Genomic DNA, 24158 nt, shown 5'->3' with positions numbered 1-24158 from the left:
CAGAACCTGTAAGAGGTTTCCACCCAGCATATGCATAAAGTATGAAGAAGAGCAGATAGAAGAGGTTGACAGTCTTAAATTCCTGGGATTACAACTTGATAATAAATTCAGTTGGGAGGAGCACACCACAGAACTGCAAAAACGCCTTAACAAATCTGTATTTTCAATTCGAGTGTTAGCAGACATAGGCGACATAAAAATGAAAAAGCTTGCATACTTTCATTCCCTAATGTCATACGGTATAATATTTTGGGGTAACTCTTCAAGTCAAACAAAAGTTTTCAGAGTCCAAAAGCGTGTAATATGTATTATTTGTGGAGTAAATTCATGGACGTCATGTAGAAACCTCTTCAAAGAACTGGGTATACTAACCACTGCCTCTCAGTATATTTACTCCTTAATGAAATTTGTCCTAAATAATATATCTCTTTTTCCAACAAACAGCTCAGTTCATACATACAATACCAGGAACAAAAATGATCTGCACAAAGACCTAAAAGCACTTACTTTAGTTCAAAAAGGGGTCCACTAATCAGGAACACTCATCTTCAATAATTTGCCAGCAAACATAAAAAATTTAGTTACAAATAAAGATCAATTTAAAAGAAGCCCGAAAGACTTACTAGCGGCCAACTCCTTCTACTCCATAGAGGAATTTTTTAATAGAAACAAATGATGTATTGTATATATTCATACTATTAGTATTGTTATTTCAGCTTTTTTTAAAAAAAAAAAAAAAAAAAAAAGGTTGACATGTTCCACATCCACGAGGATCTCCTCAGCATGGATCTATGGGACAAAAAACTAATCTAATCTAATCTAATCTAATCCAACACAAAACCTTTCCTCAATCTACCATAACGAATCAGACAGAGGAACACAAGTGAAGAGAGATACCACACCAAAACTTACTAGAACATCAGTGTCATTCAAACACACTCCCTCTAATCTATGTAAGAAATCCACTGAGTTCTTAATGTGGTGTTCACACCAACCTACTATAGGGCTCAACAGAGTAGCAAGGTGTTTTCTGCATGATCTGTTGGAGCACCAATGTTGCTCACAATTGGATGAAGAGGAACATCTTCTTTGTGGACCTTAGGGAGGCTGTATAACCTACGGGGAACAGCACAATATGAATTGAGACTCTTTATACTCTCCTGCAATATTGGTTCATGATGGTGCTAGTGTTCATATATAGACACACACACACACACACACACACACACACACACACACACACAGAGGGAGGGGGGGGGGGGGGAGAGAGAGAGAGAGAGAGAGAGAGAGAGAGAGAGAGAGAGAGAGAAGAGAGAGAAGAGAGAAGATTTTAAATTCATTTGCACAGGACTTAGTTTCTCAAGTAGTTGTCATCAATGTCACCCACCTGCATTGCCATAAGTTATTTTAACATTATATACACTGGGAGAAACTAAGGTCTCAATTGCTAGGAAAGTGCTTGTGACAATGTTCTGGGATATGCATGGTGTGTTATTAGTGGACTTTGTTGAAGATGAGATTACTGTGAATGCAGCAGCCTCCATTAAAAATTTGATTAAGTTGCATTGTGCCCGTCATGACAAATGTCTTGACATTAAAGCTGAGAGTGTCAAACTTCTTCAGGACAATGCTCAAGGCCCCCCCCCCCCTCCCCACTAATGATTGCTTTTGTTAATGAGAAAATTTGGGTGGGAGGTGTTCCAGCAACCACCATACATTATGGATCTTGGAGCATCAGACTATCATCTGTCTAGTCCCATGAAGAAATGCCTGACTGGCCAACTCTTTGCAACAAAAGTGGAAGTGAAATCAGCAGCCTGCAGATGGCTGTACTCTAACCAACCAGACCTCTAGAAACAGAGCTTACTGAAACTGGTACCACAATGGGAGAAATGTATTGCGAATGTTGGTGACTGTGTAGAAAGGAAGGTAAAAGAAGTAAGTTCATTTGTGATTTTTTTTGTTAAATATTTTGGTAATAAAATTAGTGTGTGTTACTTTCTGATCTTCCCTCATAACATATGGTTTGGAGAAACAACTGTGAATAACAGATATTGTTGGTAATGTACATATATAATAATCCACAGAACATAGGGTCATTCCCAAGCAGCTCCGCAATTTCATATGATGTCTGTGCAAAAACTACAACACATACAGAAAATGACAACTATCAGTATATGGCATATCTCCACATTTTGATTAGTTAATGTGCACTGTGGTGTAGTTGCACTAGAAAGAAGACTGCCAGAAGGTGTAGGCAAATCATCCATTCTGTATTGTCAACTCAAATTACTTTTCGCATGCAGGCAGGCAACCTAACAAACAGCTTTCCAAAAAGCTTTCCAAAAAGAGCTGCTCCAACACTTTCCCAGGCAATTTGTGTCAGAGACTGCAATGAACTATATGTACATATTTGACATCTGCCACTTCACAAACAGGACCTATACTGAAACACCTGTAATGAAAGTTAAGAATTTGGGCAGATGCTCCAACCACCAATATGTGGTTATATTCTGCACATCTTTTAGTTTAAGTGCACTCATCTTCTGAAACCCTGGGAGTACTTATAAATAATCATGTATACATGATGACCCAGGAGGAGTACTCAGCATTCAGGGATATGACAGGAACAATTATTTGAAGCAAAGAAGTCTGGTAAACATAGGCTCTAAAATGCATACCTTAAGAACATTTTAGAGCCTGAGTTTACTACACTTGTTAGCTTCAAATGGTCATTCATATCATTTATCTGCATATCAACCATTCATACTGGGACACTGTATAGCTAAAATCTCTCAGTACACTTACACTACACATTTACCCATGAAATACTTACTTTTTCATCACCATTGTGGCAGAGGGTCACTTTCACTTCAGGGTGTGTTGGCTTACAAGGAATGACAATGTCCTGATACTGCAGAGCATGTATTGGTGCAAAGATTACATCACTATATGTAAGCAGGTTCTTCGTATCTGTGGCAGCAAAATAATACATGTATCTCATTAAGTAGTACAAAGCAAAAGATGACAGTTAAATGTTGGAGTTCATTATCCATCACAGTCAGATATTTCTACTAATGAAAATAACACAAGCATAAAATGAAGGAAATAAGTAGACTTTTTCATAAAGGAGTGCTGGTGCAGCAGGATATACAGGAGAGCTTCTGTGTAGTTTGTAAAGAATGGTAGAAGTACTGGCAGAACTGGATACATGATGGCAGACAAAGAGACATGCCTGGATAGCCAGTTGGTAAGAGCGTCTCCATGAAAGGCAAGGATCCACATTCGGGAAAAGACATTTTAGTACTGATCCAGTACACAGTTTTTACCTGTCATGAAGTTCTACAAGTAATCTTATAGACTAAGTATCACTGAAATCTCAGATTCCTTTTTTCTGGCCTCCAATTGCAATGAAAAAACATTTCACGCAAGTAGAGAAAGTGGTAAAAACACTAACAAATGCAAAACAAAAGATCAGATGCAATATGTAAGATAAATATTTGATTGGGAATTAAGTAATGAAGTGCAACAGCTCATATATGATTGGATAAAAGCAGTGTCATCAATGATTAGGCAGTTATTGTGCAAGAGTATTAGAAAATAATAGTGAAGTAAGCTGGAAGTAAAGGTGTTCTGCAACAACTGGTGTAAATTAGATCCAAGCAAAATTCAAATAAGTAGTAAGTTTCTGTTTGTGAAAGTGTTAATCTTGTGATAATGACAAATTAAACAGCCAATATCCTGCTATAATGCTGCTTGGGATATGAAGACCCAACTTACCAATGAGTGGGAGTGCAGAGAATTTGATGGACCAATGGTAGAAAATGATTCTATAGTAGAGCTGAATGTATTCTTATTGCTTCTGTAATACCAGAAAAGTTGGTGATGTCTGCTCATATATATTTTATTATGGACAATAAAAACTATTATCTTATTATTTTATCTCCAATCTGCAGTTTAGCTGAACTTATCTGTTGCGTAGCAGTTGTGTCAGAGGATGCTGGCTTATAGCAATCCAGCATACTTGCAGAGAGATATGACATTGATTACTCATCTAATATGTATAAATACGAAGCCTTAAACCTTCAAAACTGATCACAAATAGATGTCAAAATTTGACTGAAATTAAATTAAATTAATAAAAGAATAAGTAGGTTTTATTCTGTTTGAGACTGGTATGTAATGTCTCCTGCTTAGACACTACGCAAGAGTTACTTCTTAATATGTGAAGTCCTTATCACCAGCAAGTACAAAACACAAAACAATAGAAGAATTTATATATGAGGCTATTTCAGTCAAGCATGATGTTGCATCAAGCATTAACCATGTATCTCATTAAGAGCAAATTGCCTTTAATTGTTGTTCAGTTTTTTACAAAGCCATTTTTATTAGTTTTCCTGTCAATACCCCCAAATAAACACCCCCCCCCCCCCCCATAAGCCTGATTACATTCTTACCTAGTATTCCCATAGTTAAGTGCAATTTAAAACGATGACCCTATCCCCACAAATTAGTTCTATAAATTTATAATACATTGGCAATGCCAGAAAAATTTTGTGAAAAGGGTAACATGAAAAAATGACTTCAAATTTGCATATTTCTCCAAAATAACATGATTTAGTGCTTTTTAAAAAATGCAAAATGTGTGTGGTATAAAACTGAAATAGTGGTCAACTTTGTACACCCATAGTTCATCAATAATTTTGGCAAGGAATGCAGAAAAAGAAGACAAATTCATGAATAACTTTAACTTACAGTACACTGTTCAAAACCTTCCTTTTCAGAATCTTATTCACTAAACTGTTACTACACAATCTACCGTGATTGGGATTTGACACCTATCTGTTGCACCTTAAAAAAATAAAGAGGCAATAAGTGGTACAATTTATACTTCAGTAAATTCCTAAGATACAACTCCACAGTTTATCTTAGAACAAGAAATGTCACTGTAGATATTAAAGAGCTTTCTCTGTCACTTAAATGTATAACAAAAAGAATACTCCAAAAACATTGTTAATCATGTACTTCCTTGAAACTAATGACAGAATATCTAAACCAACTGATTTTAATAAGAATCAGATGTTCATTGTCATAAAAAATACAACATAACTTGTTCAAAATTTAAAAAATTCTCTCAAACACATAATATAAGTGAACATGTTGAGATTTCACAGCAATAAATAAGTTTATATTCAGTTCAGTGAAGATCTCTGTGAAGCAGGTCGACTGAAATAATGATAATTTATATGACAAATATCATGGCTATTGCATATCATTAAATATCTCTGCTAAAAATTTATACACTGTTTACAAAGCAGGAGAATGCATCATTTTCATGAAGTGCTTTACTAGGCATGGTCCATTTTGGAGTAGTGTTCTCACCTCCCTCTGACCTTTGAACTGATTGTCCCCAGTGAGTTTTAGGGTGAACAACAGTTTAACATGGACTTTAAACCACAGTGGAACTTGGTATCCTTTTGTGTCACAAATCATTACCCGAGTTGAAAGAAGCAAGGTGTGACAGAAAAACCCAAGGACTGATTAGAAACTGAATCTCTTATCTCTGGATTTACATTCTGGAATTTACTCACAGAGACAACACGCCACATGTGAAGTAGTACTCATACACTGAAATAGTGCAGTTAATAACACAACAGATTTACTTTGACGTTCTCTTCTCACCTTTCACATACAAGTATATAGATGTATTTTTCTCACTGTTATTATCAAACAAACAATGGTAATATCCAACATCCTTGTATGTAACATCTGTCAGCTGAATTGATGATATATATTTGCCTTTCCTCAAAGTTGAATGTATGTTGGGTTTACTGTCCTAGAAGCAGAAAAAAAGACAAAAGTAATAGCCTCTTAGAATCAGACTGTCAAAGATAGTACCAGATGTTTATTGACGTTTGTTCCATAAATATGGCAATATCCCATCAAAATTACATGTTCAGTAACTTAATGCATAATATAATTACACATACACAGAGTGTAACATGAATACCTGTATATTGACATATTCTGAGAGGTTATAGAACATGTCCTGAGGAACACATTGATGAGGATATAACATCTGGAAACATCATCCACAGACCCTAAAGACCATTGGATTTACAGGGGACAACATCTGCTGTTAGTACATCTCTTCAGTAGTGAATGTGAGTCAAAACACTGATGGACTGTGGGTTGCAGTGGACCTGACAACCACTAGTTGGTGCCAAACACATCTGTTCCTGCCACGAAACAATAGAAGCCCCTAAGAGCAATGATGGTTCATGTGTCATTGTTACAACTCATATCTGCTGCTGATATTTTATCTGCAGATTCTAAAAATAATCCCAAAAAATTTTGGTCATACATAAAATCTATGAATGCTACAAATAATTCAATACCTTCTCTTGCTGAAAGTATGGGTAATGTAATGGATGATGATAAACAGAAAGCCGAAATTCTAAACCTAGCTTTCAAAAACTCATTTATGGTAGAGGACTGCAGCACCATTCCCTCTTTCAATTATCAAACAAATGCAAGGATGGCTGATGTAGTGTTCAGTGTATCTGGGATTGTAAAACAGTTAAGATCCTTAGACACCAAGAAAGCATCTGGCCCAGATGGTATCCCCGTAAGAATTTATCTTGACTATGCTACAAATATAGCACCATTCTTATCCATAATCTATCAGAGATCATTGGAACAGCAGAATGTTCCATGGGACTGGGAGAAGGCCCAGGTCATAGCAATCTATAAAAAGAATAGAAAATCGGATGCACATAATTACTGGCCAATTTCACTGACATCAATTTGTTGTAGAATCATGGAACATATTGTGTGTTCAGACATAATGACCTTTCTAGACACTGAGAAGCTCATCTGCAGAAACCAGCATGGTTTTAGGAAACAGCGGTCATGCGAGACACAGCTGGCTGTCTTTGTGCATGATATACAACAGGCTCTAGATACTGGCTCCCAGATTGATGCCATGTTCCTCGACTTTTGACTCAGTTCCACACTGTCGTTTGCTCCAAAAAGTGCCTGCTTATGGTCTATCTGATGACATATGCAGATGGATAGAAAGTTTTCTAACAGACAGAGAGCAGTATGTCATCCTGAATGGGGAGACTTCTAAAGAAACAAGCGTAACATCAGGTGTGCCCCAGGGCAGGGTAATAGGTCCACTGCTTTTTACGATTTACATAAATGATCTGGTTGATGGTATTGACTGTGCAGGAAAGTAGTATCACACGAAAGTTGTGAACAAATCAATAAGGATTTGCAGGAAATAAATGCGTGGTGTAATGACTGGCAGTTAACTCTCATTATTAGTAAATGTAACCTACTGTGTATAACAAAGCAAAAATCCCCTCTAAGGTATGAGTACAAAATAAATGCCCAGTATTTGGAAGTGGTAACATCCATCAAGTATCTGGGTGTGACTATATGAAATGATCTCAAATGACGTGATCAGATGATACAAGTAATGGGTAAGGCAAACTATAGATTGCAGTTATTAGTAGAATCCTGAAGCGATGCAGTCCTTAAACAAACAAAACTGCTTACGATACTTTAGTTTGTCCAGTCTTAGAATATTGTTTGTCTATATGGAGACCTTACCAGTTGGGTCTGATTCAAGAGATTGAGAAGGTCCAAAGAAGAGCAGCAAGATTCATAACAGGTACATTTATCCATCTTGAGAGCATTACAAATCTCATAGAAAGTTTGAAGTGGGACACACTTGCAGATAGACCATGCGCTAGATGCAAGGGGCTGCTTACTAAATTCCAAAATCTGATCTTTGCTGAGGATGTAGAGCATATATTATTACCACCAACTTTCAAATTGTGCAATGATCACCATTCACAGATAAGGGTAATTAGAGCTCGTACTGAGGTGTTCAGTCATTTTTCCCTCACACAATCTGTGAGTGGAACAGAGGGGGGGAAATATGAATTTGGCGCAAACAGTGCCCTCCGCCACATGCCATTTGTTGGCTAGCGGAGATATGTGTAGATGTGTAGGTGTAGATAGAGTGGTCTAGCAGCAAGGGTTTATACCCTGCAACTTCAGCACTCTGTAAAATTAGAGGGTGGGGATGGGGGTGGGGGGTGGGGGGGGGGGGGGGGGGGGGTGGGAAGAGAGAGAGAGAGAGAGAGAGAGAGAGAGAGAGAGAGAGAGAGAGAAATACATACATGGGGACGTAACTCCTTGGGTCGCCCGCAACAATATTGCTGGCCTGATGCAGCTCAACTAACCTCTCTGGACCTGCAGTTAGTTCACTCTGATTGATGTTTGTGACAACATGCTTGTACCTTATAGAACAATAAAATATGTTTGTATGGAATAGTATGACCTGTTAGTTGTTGTTATATGTAACTGCTACCCAAGTACTGTAGTTCATACACATACATACACATGAACATACATACTATAGGGTGTTTAAAATTAGTTGCCACTTTTGTGTTTCAGTGACCAGAGGGGAGTGTGGTGCTGTTGCCCAGGTAACACCAATAGCAAGCCAGCTTTCCCTATCACACCACCAGCTGTTCACTCTAACGAAGTAGGCGAGTGTCAGCAATATGTCTCGTGGTCTTATCGTGGCGTGTTTATCTTCTGCCGTTAGGTCAGAAGATAGAAATGCCACTTGCACGCTTAGAGTAGCAGATTGACGGTGAACAACTTTAAACAGAACTTCACACACATTTATTAAAATAATAACAAGCAGAAAAATAACTTAACTTGGTTCTGAATGCTATTTACAATTGACAATCTGAAGTTCCTTTGGTCTTGGTACGTTAATCTTCTTCTCACCTAACTCTGATACTTGACAAAGTGTCTATACATTTCTCTTCATGGCTATGTACAGGAATATGATAATCTTATTAGGTGCATACTGAAACTTGTCTATAGACAAATGCAGACTAATGCAGACTGACTAATCGGAGGTCTGTACACTTGTTATAATACCTCGTGCGTTCAGGTATCACTGCGCGAGTGTGATCTGCGAGGAGAAAAGGTTCTATGTTAGCAGCAATCTCATTGGCTGCGTTACATATTAATACGTGGATCGGTGGAAGCAGAATTTGGTCCGTCTCTATGACAGCGCCATCTTGTAGTGTGGAGACAGACGAGCGCTGCGCCTCCGCTGTTGTGCTTAGTAGGGCGTGCTGTAGTGGGAAAGTTGTGTACACGCTGACTACGCGGATCTATGTACACAACACATTGTCAAGTGAGCCTGCCAGGTTCTGCAATGAGTAGGACTGGCATTATACTGTGGTCATCTGCTGACGGGCGCTACACATACTGACAACTATGCTTCCCTCCATTCGCTCTGTGCTGAACTGTCAAAAGTTGCAACTTACTTTAAACACACTACAGAGACCCTGGCAATGCTTCACAACTGCTAAATATGAATGGAAATTGCATATACATTTCTTGTCCCTTCTCTCTTTGTGCATCTCCTCATCCCTCCCTCTCTCAATACATCTCCTCCTCACCCCGCCTCTCTCTGTGTGTAACCTCTTCCCCCTCTCTCCATCCATCTTCTCCTCCTACGCTCTATGTCCATTTCTGTCTGTACGTTCAGTAGCTCCATACATCTTCTCCTCCCCTCATCTCTATGTGCAAAAGCTCCTCCCCCTGCCCCCCTCTTTACATCTCTTCTTTGCCCCCCTCTCTTTCCTTCTCTTCCTGTCCCCTCTCTACATCCATTTCCGCCTGAATGTTCAGTTGAGTATCATGTAAAAATGTGTAGTAAATTGGTCAAGAACTTTTCGAGAGTTTTGGTAACAACTCCTACATCTACATCTAGATGGATACTCTGCAAATCACATTTAAGTGCCTGGAAGAGGATTCATTGAACCATCTTCACAATTCACTATTATTCCAATCTCGTATAACGCATGGGAAGACTGAACACCTACATCTTTCCGTACGAGCTCTGATTTCCATTATTTTATCATGGTGATCATTTCTCCCTATGTATGTCAGTGTCAACAAAATATTTTCACATTCGGAGGTGAAAGTTGGTGATTGGAATTTCGTGAGAAGATTCCATCACAACAAAAATGCCTTTGAAATGATACAGGATTTGGGCAGGAAATCTTTAAACAATGACACCCTCCCCCATATTTCACGATAATGCTGCCCTTCTTTGAACTTTTTCGATGTACTCCGTCAATCCTATCTGGTAAATGTATATATATCTTGGTATGAAACGTGACAGCAGAAATGTCAAACAGAATGCAATTTCTTTATTTTCATACCAAAAACACCATTACCATCCTTCTCAAGTGATGACCTTTCACAACTGATTTTAATTTCTGACTTTTCCCATGGATTTTCCAAAAATTTTCAATCATACAAATCTTGTCCTGAGAATTAAAAACACTAAAAAGGCAAAAATCCACCAAAACTGTTGAGCCATTCTTAACTGGTGATATTTCATACATGCGGCAAATAATGTTGATTTCTGACTTTTCTGTCAGATTTTACAATAATGTTCAGTGATTTTCAAGAATGCTTACAAGCAATATATATCGAATGTGTGACTATCATGGAGCAAGTTATCAATTTAATTTATAGCGATAGGAACTACTATGACAAAAGATGAACGATGTGGATTTCGCTTGACAGGTATATTTTCATTGTGTAGAGCTACCCGTAAGTAATAAATATTCAAACACACACTGAGAATAGACTTGAACAGTTTATTACTCAGTATTACAGAAAAAGAAACACAGTTGTTATAGGTAACGTGTAACAACAAAACAGGAACCCAGGAACAGAATAAACATAAAACCAAAAGTTATAACTCCAAGGAGTAGGCAACAACTTTACTCAGCACTCCAAGTGGCTGATTCAAACTTGGCAGTTTATGCCAATCATTTGTTGCCATGAAGTCACTGAATTTGTGACTCAACTGTATCTATGAATGGCGCGAATGGAACTAACATGTACGGACACAGCAGTTGACGTGAGTAGCAGTCACTACAGGAGCTGGTGGTGTGTATAGGTTCTGCATCGACCTGTTGTGGCGGCAGTGCTGAAAGTCGAGGTGTTGCATCTGTCAGGCATAGAGCTCTTGACGATACGGTGGGTGATGCCTCTGTGAAAATGTAAGCCGGTTTCGCTCTGCTAAGAGACACGGTGGCCTGTTTGCCATTACTATGACGACCATCGTGTGTGTGTCTCTGCGGAGGATGTGATGGGGTTCAGTATATGGTGGCTGCAGTGGTGGCTTGATGCAGTCTGTACGTAACATAACGTGTGAATACCTTTTGAGGTTGTTATGCACAAAAGTTGTTTGTACAACCATGCCTGGAGGCCTTTGTGGGTTTGATATGACTTACAAGTTCCCATAACTTGTGAAGGAACTCTGGTTAGTCATGCATTTCTGACAGTAGGCCTGTGGCAACAAACTCCCCTGGTAGGTGCAGAGTCTCGCCATAAACCAACTCAGCTGCCGAGGACTCTGCATCTGGTTTGTATGTGAATCATAGACCCAGCAGGACTATGGGTAGTGCAAATGTCCAAGATGTCTCATGGCACATTGGCATAGCCTTTAGCATTCGATGCCAACATTCAAGCATGCCATTGCTGGCCAGATGATAACTGGTTGTTTTGTGATGGACGTAGTCACAGAATTTCGCCAATTGTGTGAACAAATCTGACTCGAACTATTGGCCTCTGTCGGTGGTGATATGGAGCGGACAGCTGAATCTTGCCAGCCAGGTAGATGTGAAAGCAGTGGCTAGTGTTTTCACAGAGATGTTGTCCCTAGATACTGCTTCAGGCCATCGCGTATATCTGTCAATCATTGTGAATATGCGCTGCTGGCCATCCGATGGAGGAAGTGGTCCTACCACATGAAGATGAACATGGGCGAAGCAAGAAGAAGTGTCTGGGAACTCCTATTGGGGAATGAATGTGGCGAGTGATTTTGCAATGTTGGCAATGCTGGCACGTTCTCATCCATTTGTGGCAGTCTCTTTCTATCCCTGACCACACGAACCTTTGAGACACTAGCTTGAATGTCAACCAGTCTCCTGGGTGGCAAAGATTATGTAAGGCTCAAACACTGACTTGTGAAATGCAATGGGAACAAAAGGGCATGATCTGCCATGTGACACTTCACAGTATAATTTCATGTTCTCGCCAGGAATGTTGACTTGCCGTAACTTGAGTGCTGCAGTGTTGTCCTGCAATATGGTGTGTAGCTCAGAATCTTCTTGTTGCACCCTGGCAAGTGCCATCCTGTCCACAGGCTGTGAGACACTGGCCACTCAAGAGAGGCAGTCCACAACCAAATTAGTGACGCCTGATATAAGGCAATTCCAATTGGCTGTACTGCAGTAGAGAGCAAGTGTTGCTGTTTTTATTGAAGGCATATGTTAAAGGCTTGTGGCCAGTGTATATCACAAACTCTCGTGTCTCAACCTGTGGTTGAAAGTACTTGACTGCTTGATATATGGCTAAAAGTTCCCAATCATATGTGCTTCATCTTTGTTGTGCAGGTGACAGCTTGTGCAAGAAATAAGCCAGCGGCTGTGAGGCACCATCCACCCATTGTTGGAGGGCTGCACCAATGGCTAACTGATTGGCATCCACCACTAATGCCAGTGGAGCTTTGAGCTTGTGGTGCACCAGCAGTGCTGCTTGTGCTAGGCTCTTTTTGGTTACTTTGAAAGCCACATTCATCTCCTTGGTTCACTGCATAGGAGGGCTGCTCTTAGCCTTGGAACAAGCCAGCGCTGCGTCAACAGCGCCTATTGTTTGGCAGTGCATAGTAAATGATGGCGGTAAAAATTGAGCGTTCCTAAGTATCTGCATAGCTCTTTTATTGTAGATGGCTTGGGTAATTGCAGCATGGCTTCAACCATCTCAGGGAGCGGTAATGAGACTGAGAAGATATTCGATGACCTAGGAAATCGACTTGATGTTGGCCAAACACACATTTAGCTGTGTTTAACACCACGCTATACTTCTCAGAATGCTCAAAAACTTCTCTCAAGTGGTGGTGATGTTGTTTCTTGGATGATGAATACACCAACACATCGCCCACATATACAAAAAAAAAGTTCAGCCCACGTAAGACAGAATTGATAAACTCCTACCAGGTTTGAGCAGCATTATACAGGCCAAAGGTCATAAACTTGCTTTCATACAACCCAAATGGCATAATAATAGTGGTCTTTGGAATGCCACTTGTTGCCACAGTAATCTGGGAATACACGTTTGCACAGTCTATAACACTGAATACAGCAGCTCCATGCAGTGCATGGCTATAGTCTTTTAGTAGTGGCACTGAGTAGCAATCAGGCATGGTCCGTGAGTTGAGCGCTCTGTAATCGCCACACGGGCGCCAGGATTTTCCCTTTTTGGGTAGTAAATTCAGTGCAGATGACCATAGACTACTTGAGGGTCAGATGATACCTTCTTGTAACATCATGTTGAATTCTGTTTTAGGATTGGCAAGGCGTCCTGGAGCCAATCATCTCAGCAGGCAAGGCACAGTCCGTAGTTTTTATGTGGTGGACCATATCATGCAACACTTGCTGTGACACGCATGGAGGCCTTGTTAAGGTCGGGAACTCATGCAGCAGCAGACGATACTCCTCATCTGCAACCTGTATAACCTTGATGTTGTATGTTCTGGCATCACAATGGTACCCAGTGGTTGTGAGTTCAGTAACACTGTCTATTAGGCGGGAATTCACTACATCCAATAGGAGCTTATAGTGAGCTAATAAATTTGCACCGATTATTGCTTTGGCCACGTCTGCTTCAGTAAAGACCCATGTGAATTAATGGCGGAGCCCCAAATGCAATTCTTCACACTGTGTGCCATACTTTGCAATTGCTGAATTATTTGCAGTAGACAAGCTAAATGCAGTGGATGACATGCAACAGTGCAGTGATGATCTGGGCAGGATACTAAGGTTGGACCCTGTGTTTATTAAATACTTCTGGCCTGATACTCTGTCGTCCGTAAGAATAGGTGCTGGATGATGTAGTTGAGCAGTCGGTGGCACCAACGTCCAACCACCATTTGCATTTGGGTAGGCACAGGGGCTACTGCACTTTCTAGCCTGCTCACCAAATCTTCTGTGGTATCAACAAGTGGTCAGACCAGCATCTGATACAGATTGGGTCGAGGAATGACTCCTAGCTCATTTGCGGCTACGTCCTTCTACATCTACATCTACATGACTACTCTGCAATTCACATTTAAGTGCTTGGCACAGGGTTCATCGAACCACAATCATACTATCTCTCTACCATTCCACTCCTGAACAGCACGCAGGAAAAACAAACACATAAACCTTTCTGTTTGAGCTCTGATTTCTCTTATTTTATTTTGATGATCATTCCTACCTATGTAGGTTGGGCTCAACAAAATATTTTCGGATTCGGAAGAGAAAGTTGGTGACTGAAATTTCATAAATAGATCTCGCCGCCACGAAACACGTCTTTGCCTTTATGACTTCCATTCCAACTTGCGTATCATATCTGCCATACTCTCTCCCCTATTACGTGATAATACAAAACCAGCTGCCCTTTTTTGCACCCTTTCGATGTCCTCCGTCAATCCCACCTGGTAAGAATCCCACACCACACAACAATATTCTAACAGAGGAAGAACAAGTGTAGTGTAAGCTGTCTTTTTGGTGGACTTGTTGCGTCTACTAAGTGTCCTGCCAATGAAACGCAACCTTCAGCTCGCCTTCCCCACAATATTATCTATGTGGTCTTTCCAACTGAAGTTGTTCGTGATTTTGACACCAGGTACTTAGTTGAATTGACAGCCTTGAGATTTGTACTATTTATCAAGTAATCGAATTCCAACGGATTTGTTTTGGAACTCATGTGGATCACCTCACACTTTTCGTTATTTAGTGTCAAATGCCACCTGCCACACCATACAGCAATCTTTTCTAAATCACTTTGCAACTGATACTGATCTTCGGATGACCTTAATAGATGGTAAATTACAGCATCATCTGCAAACAACCTAAGAGAACTGCTCAGATTGTCACCCAGGTCATTTATATAGATCAGGAACAGCAGAGGTCCCAGGACACTTCCCTGTGGAACACCTGATATCACTTCAGTTTTACTCAATGATTTGCCTTCTATTACTACGAACTGTGACATTCCTGACAGGAAATCACGAATCCAGTCGCACAACTGAGATGATGCCCCATAGGCTCACAGCTTGATTAGAAGTCGCTTGTGAGGAACAGTGTCAAAAGCTTTCCGGAAATCCAGAAATACGGAATCAACCTGAGATCCCCTGTCGATAGGAGCCATTACTTCGTGCAAATAAAGAGCTAGCTGCGTTGCACAAGAACGATGTTTTCTGAAACCATGCTGATCACGTATCAATAGATCGTTCCCTTCGAGGTGATTCATAATAATTGAATACAGTATATGCTCCAAAAAACTACTGCAAACCAACGTCAGTGATATAGGTCTGTAGTTCGATGGATTACTCCTACTGCCCTTCTTAAACACTGGTGCGACCTGTGCAATTTTCCAATCTGTAGGTACAGAACTATCGGTGAGCGAGTGGTTGTATATGATTGCTAAGTAGGGATCTATTGTATCAGCGTAATCTGAAAGGAACCTAATTGGTATACAATCTGGACCTGAAGACTTGCCCGTATCAAGCGATTTGAGTTGCTTCGCAACCCCTAAGGTATCTACTTCTAAGAAACTCATGCTAGCAGCTGTTCATGTTTCAGATTCTGGAATATTCCATTCATCTTCCCTGGTGAAGGAATTTTGGAAAACTGTGTTCAATAACTCCACTTTAGCGCCACAGCCGTCGGTAACAGTACCATTGGCACTGCGCAGCGAAGATATTGACTGCGTCTTGCCGCTTGTGTACTTTACATATGACCAGAGTTTCTTTGGATTTTCTACCAAATTTCGAGACAATGTTTCGTTGTGGAACCTATTAAAGGCATCTTGCATTGAAGTCCATGCCAAATTTTGTGCGCCTATAAATTTTAGCCAATCTTCGGGATTTCGCTTTCTTCTGAACTTTGCATGCTTTTTCCGTTGCCTCTGCAACAGTGTTCGGACCTGTTTTGTGTACCATGGGGGATCAGTTCCAACTCGTACCAATTTATGAGGTATGAATCTCTCAATTGCTGTTGCTACTATATCTTTGAATTTGAGCCACATCTCGTCTACATTTGCATAGTCAGTTCGGAAGGAATGGAGATTGTCTCTTGGGAAGGCTTCTAGTGACACTTTATCCGCTTTTTTAAATAACATTATTTTGCATTTGTTTCTGGTGGATTTGGAAGAAACGGTAGTGAGCCTAGCTACAACGACCTTGTGATCACTAATCCCTGTATCAGTCATGATGCTCTCTATTAGCTCTGGATTGTTTGTGGCTAAGTGGTCAAGTGTGTTTTCGCAACCATTTACAATTCGCGTGGGTTCATGGATTAACTGCTCGAAATAATTTTCGGAGAAAGCATTTAGGACAATCTCAGAAGATGTTTTCTGCCTGCCACCGGTTTTGAACAAGTATTTTTGCCAACATATCGAGGGAAGGTTGAAGTCCTCACCAACTATAACCGTATGAGTGGGGTATTTATTTGTTACGAGACTCAAATTTTCTCTGAACTGTTCAGAAACTATATCATAGGAGTCTGGGGGTCAGTAGAAGGAGCCAATTATTAACTTAGTTCGGCTGTTAAGTATAACCTCCACCCATAGCAATTTGCATGGAGTATCTACTTCGACTTCACTACAAGATAAACCACTACTGACAGACACAAACACTCCACCACCAATTCTGCCTAATCTATCTTTCCTGAACACCGTCTGAGACTACGACCTTCTTGTGACAACAATGTGCCAATCTGTGCACCCAGTGCATCAACTTTGGCGGACAGAGCATTGTAATCTGTGTGTGAAATGGGAAGGGCCACAGACACGACACTACCAGACATTGTCACAGAACTAACCTATTGATCTGGAGTGATGGCATCTGTGATGCAGTTGGCCAGTTCCGCAACAGAGTCCAGGGACATCTCTGTCTGCGATGCGATGATCACCTTTACCTTTTCGACAGTCCAGTTTCCAGCGCTGTGTTTTCCAGTTTGTAATCTTTAATCCGGCAGGAAACCTAAATGATGCTCTGCTGTATTGTCAGTTCAGAATTAATAAACTGTGTGTTTTTCCTTATACTTGTTCTTTCTGACATTTGCTACAATACAGCTGTAACGGGAACTCACAATTGCTACTTTTTGAATCAAGTTTGATGTAGTTCTCCCCATAACAATCTACACACTTTCTATTGTCTTGACTTGGTAGAAGATGGTACTCTCAATGGGAGTCCAAACAATTTTTGATGGTACTCAATCTAGCAATCAAATCATGCCTCACGGCAACTGGCCTGACCTGATCTTGAAGCTGTGGCTGCAGCTGGTGATGCCCAGTCATCTCATTATCTAGCATGGACCTAGCATTGGGGTGATGCTACTGGACTCTGAATGAATCTGCCTCAAAATTCACAGACATTTATGTGGCTCTGAGGTGCATTTTTATCCAGCTCCCTGTCACATAGCTCACAACATGGGTATTGCCCTGGTGTGGTGACACTGCCCTGTCCACTTTGGCTATTACTGCAGCATGGTGCAGGTTTCGCCAAGCACACAGCTGGCCCATCTCACAGTCTTTTTGCATATTTTTTGCCCTGATCAACACGTTGCCACACTGTGCTTACCATCCTGTGGTTTATAGTGGCTTCCTTACAAATTTCTCTAAAAACTGCACAGTGACACTACACGGTAGACAGGTATACTCTGCTCGTAGAACAGAACTGATACATTTTCTGTCACTGACCACTGGCTGCATCTCTCAAGCATCTGGTGTAAGACTACTGGAAGTAAGTCTTACACATATTAGGCTTCTTGTTGTGAATGAAACTCACACAATATAGAGAATCTTAAGTTTGTTTGCTGAGCACTGTGCTAAACACTTAATCCATATACTTCTAGTATCAAATCTCACTGGACTGTTGGTTTTGAAGTACCTGCCAGTCATGCCATTAAGGACCACTATACAGTAGTTGCCACACACAATAAACACTTAAAGATAGTGTCACAGAGCTGAAAAATATCTGAGACAGTGTAATTAACATTCTATCAATAATAGAGCCACACAAAATCAAGCATGCCTTGACAATATTTTTGTCAATTTTAAAACTGCAGCAGAATTGGGAGATGTGACAATATTTCCATTTCCAGATCATAATTCTGTGTTGCATTAGCTACCATGACAGGTAAACGCAGTTTGGTGACCTATCGTTCATAATAAGATGTACAAAAAAGGCTTGAGAGAAGGGCTAACTGTGCTCAACAAAACCTACACCACACAGCAGTAATAGCCATGGTGGGCAGGATGATTCACCACACTGATGAAAGACCAATGTTCTGAGCTAGATGACCAGGAGCCACATAATAGTGCAACAGATGCACCTCAGAGCCATATAAATAGCTGTGAACTGTAAGGCAGATTAATCCAGAATCCAGCAGCACCACCATAATGCCAGGGTCCTGCTAGGAGACGAGATGACTGGGCGCCACCAGCTGCAGCCACGGGTTCAAGACAGGGTCGGGCCAGTTGCATCCTGCTCTGAGTATTCTTTTGGGAAAAGGTGCCACAGTGAGGCTAACCATCTGTCTGTGCCTCTGGTCACCAGACAGTTGCCAGGGAGCAGCAGCTCATGTCCTGTGCATAGCAGTCTTCACTTGTCTCCACGATGGACCTGAGCCGAGCCTGAGTCACCAGATTCTGCAGTGAAATGCAGTTACAGCAGAAAATGGAGAATGCTGCTGATGTCAGGGACTTGGCTGACTGTCAGACCACAAGCCACTGCTCAGCCTTATGTCAGCAATGCCTATGCATGCATCCAATGCAGAGACCAGCCACCTGCTAGCCATCTCCGGCCTAAGATGGAGTGGTGTGATTCTGCTTCACATTACTCATGATTCAATGTGTACCTGAAGTTTAATAAAACATTTATCTTTACCACCCATGTGTCACTGGACCCACAGACCCATCACTCCACCACTCAGCTTACTGAGTGCTGTTTGCACTCTGCAGTATCTAAATTATATAAGTAGGTTCTGTTCCGATAAGACTAATGTAACTAGGCATGTCCCAAAAGTTGGGATCTCCAGATCTGTCATTAACGATAAAATTTTCAGATCTTGTAAGTCCCTTGCTGACGGAGACTGCCTTGGACAATGTTACGGTGACACACATTATACTTTAAGTACTGTGTCAGGAAAGATAATATTTGATAGGTTTCTTAATCCACTTTTGACACAATTTAATGAGAGCTTTCCATAAACAAATGCAAATTAATTGGACAATGGAACATCCAGGATGGAATGTAACAATATTATTATGAAAAGGATAGTTGCCACTCACCATATAGTGGAGATGCTGAGTCGCAGATAGGCACAACAAAAAGATTGTCAGAAAAGGATCTTTCAGCCATCAAGGCCTTCATCGGAGATAGAAAACACACACACACACACACACACACACACACACACACACACACACACACACACGACCGCAATCTCTGGCTGCTGACGCCAATATATTTTTATAATATTGTTTCAAAATAATTGCCAAAGCCTTGGAAACCATGGTTGCAAACAACCAAAATAAAACTAAATGTCTGGCCAATTTGAAAAACCATGTTATGCTGTTGTATAGCATGTCTAATAGTCTAAAGACTGACCATGCAAGATTATCCTGTGTTAAATGTAGTAATGAGTATGAAAATGCCATTGTGGAAGACAAAAAGCACATAATTGCAGCACTGTAGAGAATTCAACTGTTGTTGTTGTTGTTGTCTTCAGTCCTGAGACTGGTTTGATGCAGCTCTCCATGCTACTCTATCCTGTGCAAGCTTTTACATCTCCCAGTACTTACTGCAACCTACATCCTTCTGAATCTGCTTAGTGTTTTCATCTCATGGTCTCCATCTATGATTTTTACCCTGCACGCTGCCCTCCAATGCTAAATTTGTGATCCCTTGATGTCTCAGAACATGTCCTACCAACCGGTCCCTTCTTCTTGTCAAGTTGTGCCACAACCTCCTCTTCTCCCCAGTTCTATTCAATATCTCCTCATTAGTTATGTGATCTACCCGCCTAATTTTCAGCATTCTTCTGTAGCACCACATTTTGAAAGCTTCTATTCTCTTCTTGTCCAAACTATTTATCGTCCATGTTTCACTTCCATACATGGCTACACTCCATACAAATACTTTCAGAAACGACTTCCTCACACTTAAATATATACCCGATGTTAACAAATATCTCTTCATCAGAAATGCTTTCCTTGCCACTGCCAGTCTACATTTTATATTCTCTCTACTTCGACCATCATCAGTTATTTTGCTCCCCAAATAGCAAAACTCCTTTACTACTTTAAGTGTCTCATTTCCTAATCTAATTCCCTCGGCATCACCCGACTTAATTCGACTACATTCCATTATCCTTGTTTTGCTTTTGTTGATGTTCATCTTATATCCTCCTTTCAAGACACTGTCCATTCTGTTCAACAGCTCTTCCTAGTCCTTTGCTTTCTCTGACAGAATTACAATCTCATCAGCGAACCTTAAAGTTTTTATTTCTTCTCCATGGATTTTAATACCTACCCGAATTTTTCTTTTGTTTCCTTTACTGCTTGCTCAATATACAGAACGAATAACATCGGGGACAGGATACAAACCTGACTCACTCCCTTCCCAACCGCTGCTTCCCTTTCATGCCCCTTGACTCTTGTAACTGCCATCTGGTTTCTGTACAAATTGTAAATAGCTTTTTGCTCCCTATATTTTACCCCTGCCACCTTCAGAATTTGAAAGAGAGTATTCCAGCCAACATTGTCAAAAGCTTTCTCCAAGTCTACAAATGCCAGAAATATAGGTTTGCCTTTCCTTAATCTAGCTTCTAAGATAAGTCATAGGGTCAGTATTGCCTCACTTGTTCCAACATTTCTGCAGAATCCAAACTGATCTTCGCCGAGGTCGGCTTCTACCAGTTTTTCCATTCGTCTGTAAAGAATTTGTGTTAGTATTTTGCAGCTGTGACTTATTAAACTGATAGTTCGGTAATTTTCACATCTGTCAACACCTGCTTTCTTTGGGATTGGAATTATTATATTCTTCTTGATGTCTGAGGGTATTTCGCCCGTCTCATACATCTTGCTCACCAGATGGTAGAGTTTTGTCAGGACTGGCTCTCCCAAGGCTGTCAGTAGTTCTAATGGAATGTTGTCTACTCCTGGGACCTTGTTTCAACTCAGGCCTTTCAGTGCTCTGTCAAACTCTTCACGCACTATCGTATCTCCCATTTCATCTTCATCTACCTCCTCTTCCATTTCCATAATATTGTCCTCAAGTACATCGCCCTTGTATAGACCCTTATATACTCCTTCCACCTTTCTGCTTTCCCTTCTTTGCTTAGAACTGGGCTTCCATCTGAGCTCTTGATATTCATACAAGTGGCTCTCTTTTCTCCAAAGGTCTCTTTAATTTTCCTGTAGGCAGTATCTATCTTACTCCTAGTGAGATAAGCCTCTACATCCTTACCTTTGTCCTCTAGCCATCCCTGCTTAGCCATTTTACACTTCGTGTCCATCTCATTTTTGAGACGTTTGTATTCCTTTTTGGCTGCTTCATTTACTGCATTTTGATATTTTCTCCTTTCATCAATTAAATTCAATATTTCTTCTGTTACCCAAGGATTTCTACAAGCCCTCGTCTTTTTACCTACTTCATCCTCTGCTGCCTTCACTACTTCATCCCTCAGAGCTACCCATTCTTCTTCTACTGTATTTCTTTCCCCCTTTCCTGTCAATTGTTCCCTTATGCTCTCCCTGAAACTCTGTACAACCTCTGGTTTAGTCAGTTTATCCAGGTCCCATCTCCTTAAATTCCCACCTTTTTGCAGTTTCTTCACTTTTAATCTACAGTTCATAACCAATAGATTGTGGTCAGAGTCCACATCTGCCCCTGGAAATGTCTTACAATTTAAAACCTGGTTCCTAAATCTCTGTCTCACCATTATATAATCTATCTGATACCTTCTAGTATCTCCAGGATTCTTCCATGCATACAACCTTCTTTTATGATTCCTGAACCAAGTGTTAGCTATGATTAAGTTATGCTCTGTGCAAAATTCTACCAGACGGCTTCCTCTTTCATTTCTCTCCCCCAATCCATATTTACCCACTGTATTTCCTTCTCTCCCTTTTCCTACTCTCAAATTCCTGTCACACATGACTATTAAATTTTCATCTCCCTTCACTACCTGAATAATTTCTTTTATCTTATCATACATTTCATCAATTTCTTCATCATCTGCTGAGCTAGTTGGCATATAAACTTGTATTACTGTAGTAGGCATGGGCTTCATGTCTATCTTGGTCACAATAATGCGTTCACTATGCTGTTAATAGTAGCTTACCCGCACTCTTATTTTTTATTCATTATTAAACCTACTCCTGCATTACCCCTATTTGATTTTGTATTTATAACGCTGTATTCACCTGACCAAAAGTCTTGTTCCTCCTGCCACCGAACTTCACTAATTTCCACTATGTCTAACGTCAATCTATCTATTTTCCTTTTTAAATTTTCTAACCTACCTGCCTGATTAAGGGATCTGACATCCCACGCTCTGACCCGTAGAACGCCAGTTTTCTTTCTCCTGATAACGACGTCCTTTTGAGTAGTCCCCGCCCGGAGATCCAAATGCGGGACTATTTTACCTCCGGAATATTTTACCCAAGAGGACACCATCATCATTTAACCATACAGTAAAGCTGCATGCCCTCGGGAAAAATTATGGCTGTAGTTTCCCCTTGCTTTCAGCCATTCGCAGTACCAGCACAGCAAGGCCATTTTGGTTAGTGTTGCAAGGCCAGATCAGTCAATCATCCAGACTGTTGCCCCTGCAACTACTGAAAAGGCTGCTGCCCCTCTTCAGGAACCACATGTTTGTCTGGCCTCTCAACAGATACCCCTCCGTTGTGGTTGCACCTACAGTACGGCCATCTGTATTGCTGAGGCACGCAAGCCTCCCCACCAACGGCAAGGTCCATGGTTCATGGGGGTAGAATTCCACTAATAAGTGAAAACTGCATGGAAATATAAAAAGTGTTGCTGCAGATGCTAGAGGATTTTTTTTGTTAAATCTGTCGAAGAAAGGAAAACTCCTATTATCAAACCTGATATCAATTCACCGGAGTTACTTAAAAAATGGTTGTAGATCATCAACAAATAAAAGTATGTTTACATTCTCCTAGGTCTCACCTAGTTTCATCCTAAGAATAGTAAAGCTGTTGAAATCATCAGACAGTGACATATTTTGCGACATACTAAAGAAGGTGAAGACTGTATTGTGTACTCCTAAACATGTCGTATAAACAAGTATAAATCTGAGGGGCATTTTCCTAATGAGCTTAAAATGACTCGGGTAGATCCACAGTATGTAAATAGAAAGATATAGATTCCTTTCAAGTCACTGGCTAATTTCTATAGTCCCAGATTTTTCCAAGGTACTGCAGTGTGTAACTTACCAACAGTTAACTGTATTCTTTGTACATTTAGGAATAATTAGCGTAACAGACTCTGTAGTCAAATATTTATATCGAGTGATTCATGATAAAAGCTTTGCTCAAGAAACTTTTTCGTCTGCGTAGGGTACACACTACTTCTGGAAAAAATGGAATTAGAGATAACTGCATTAAACTATTAAAATCTAATCTACAGAAATGTAAACAAGTTATAAGTGTTGGCAAAGAAATGTCCAGTATAGAGCAAGTTAAGCTATGTGTTCCAAACGGATCTGTACTACGCCCTTTCTCATTCCCAATACTGATTAATGATATACCATCATTTATTAAGTCCAGTACAGTGTTGTATGCAGATGATACAATTTTCCTTCCCACTACTAATGATTTTAGTAGCTTTAAAACTTATATTGCAAAGAAAAGGATAGTTGCTACTCGCCTTATAGCGGAGGTGCTCAATTGCAGATTGTAACGGAACATATTTAAGGCTTCACTGTACCGAAGTATGCGATACCCTCCAAATTCAACCAGTTTAA

The 24158-nt window shown here is 40.4% G+C and overlaps 1 protein-coding gene across 1 annotated transcript in view; it reads right to left on the bottom strand.

The window, feature by feature from the left end:
* Positions 1 to 24158, bottom strand: part of LOC126095181 (vascular endothelial growth factor receptor 1) — a 549049-nt gene that overhangs the window by 436215 nt on the left and 88676 nt on the right. Inside the window, exon 3 of the mRNA XM_049909913.1 lies at positions 5683 to 5836. Within this exon, the coding sequence (XP_049765870.1) occupies positions 5683 to 5836 (154 nt within the window). The remainder of the gene's footprint in view (positions 1 to 5682; positions 5837 to 24158) is intronic.

Source organism: Schistocerca cancellata, chromosome 8 (assembly GCF_023864275.1).
Source record: "Schistocerca cancellata isolate TAMUIC-IGC-003103 chromosome 8, iqSchCanc2.1, whole genome shotgun sequence".
Classification (NCBI taxonomy): Eukaryota; Metazoa; Arthropoda; class Insecta; order Orthoptera; family Acrididae; genus Schistocerca; species Schistocerca cancellata.
The sequence above is the reverse complement of the archived record's forward strand: the minus strand, read 5'-3'. Positions and strand labels throughout refer to the sequence as shown.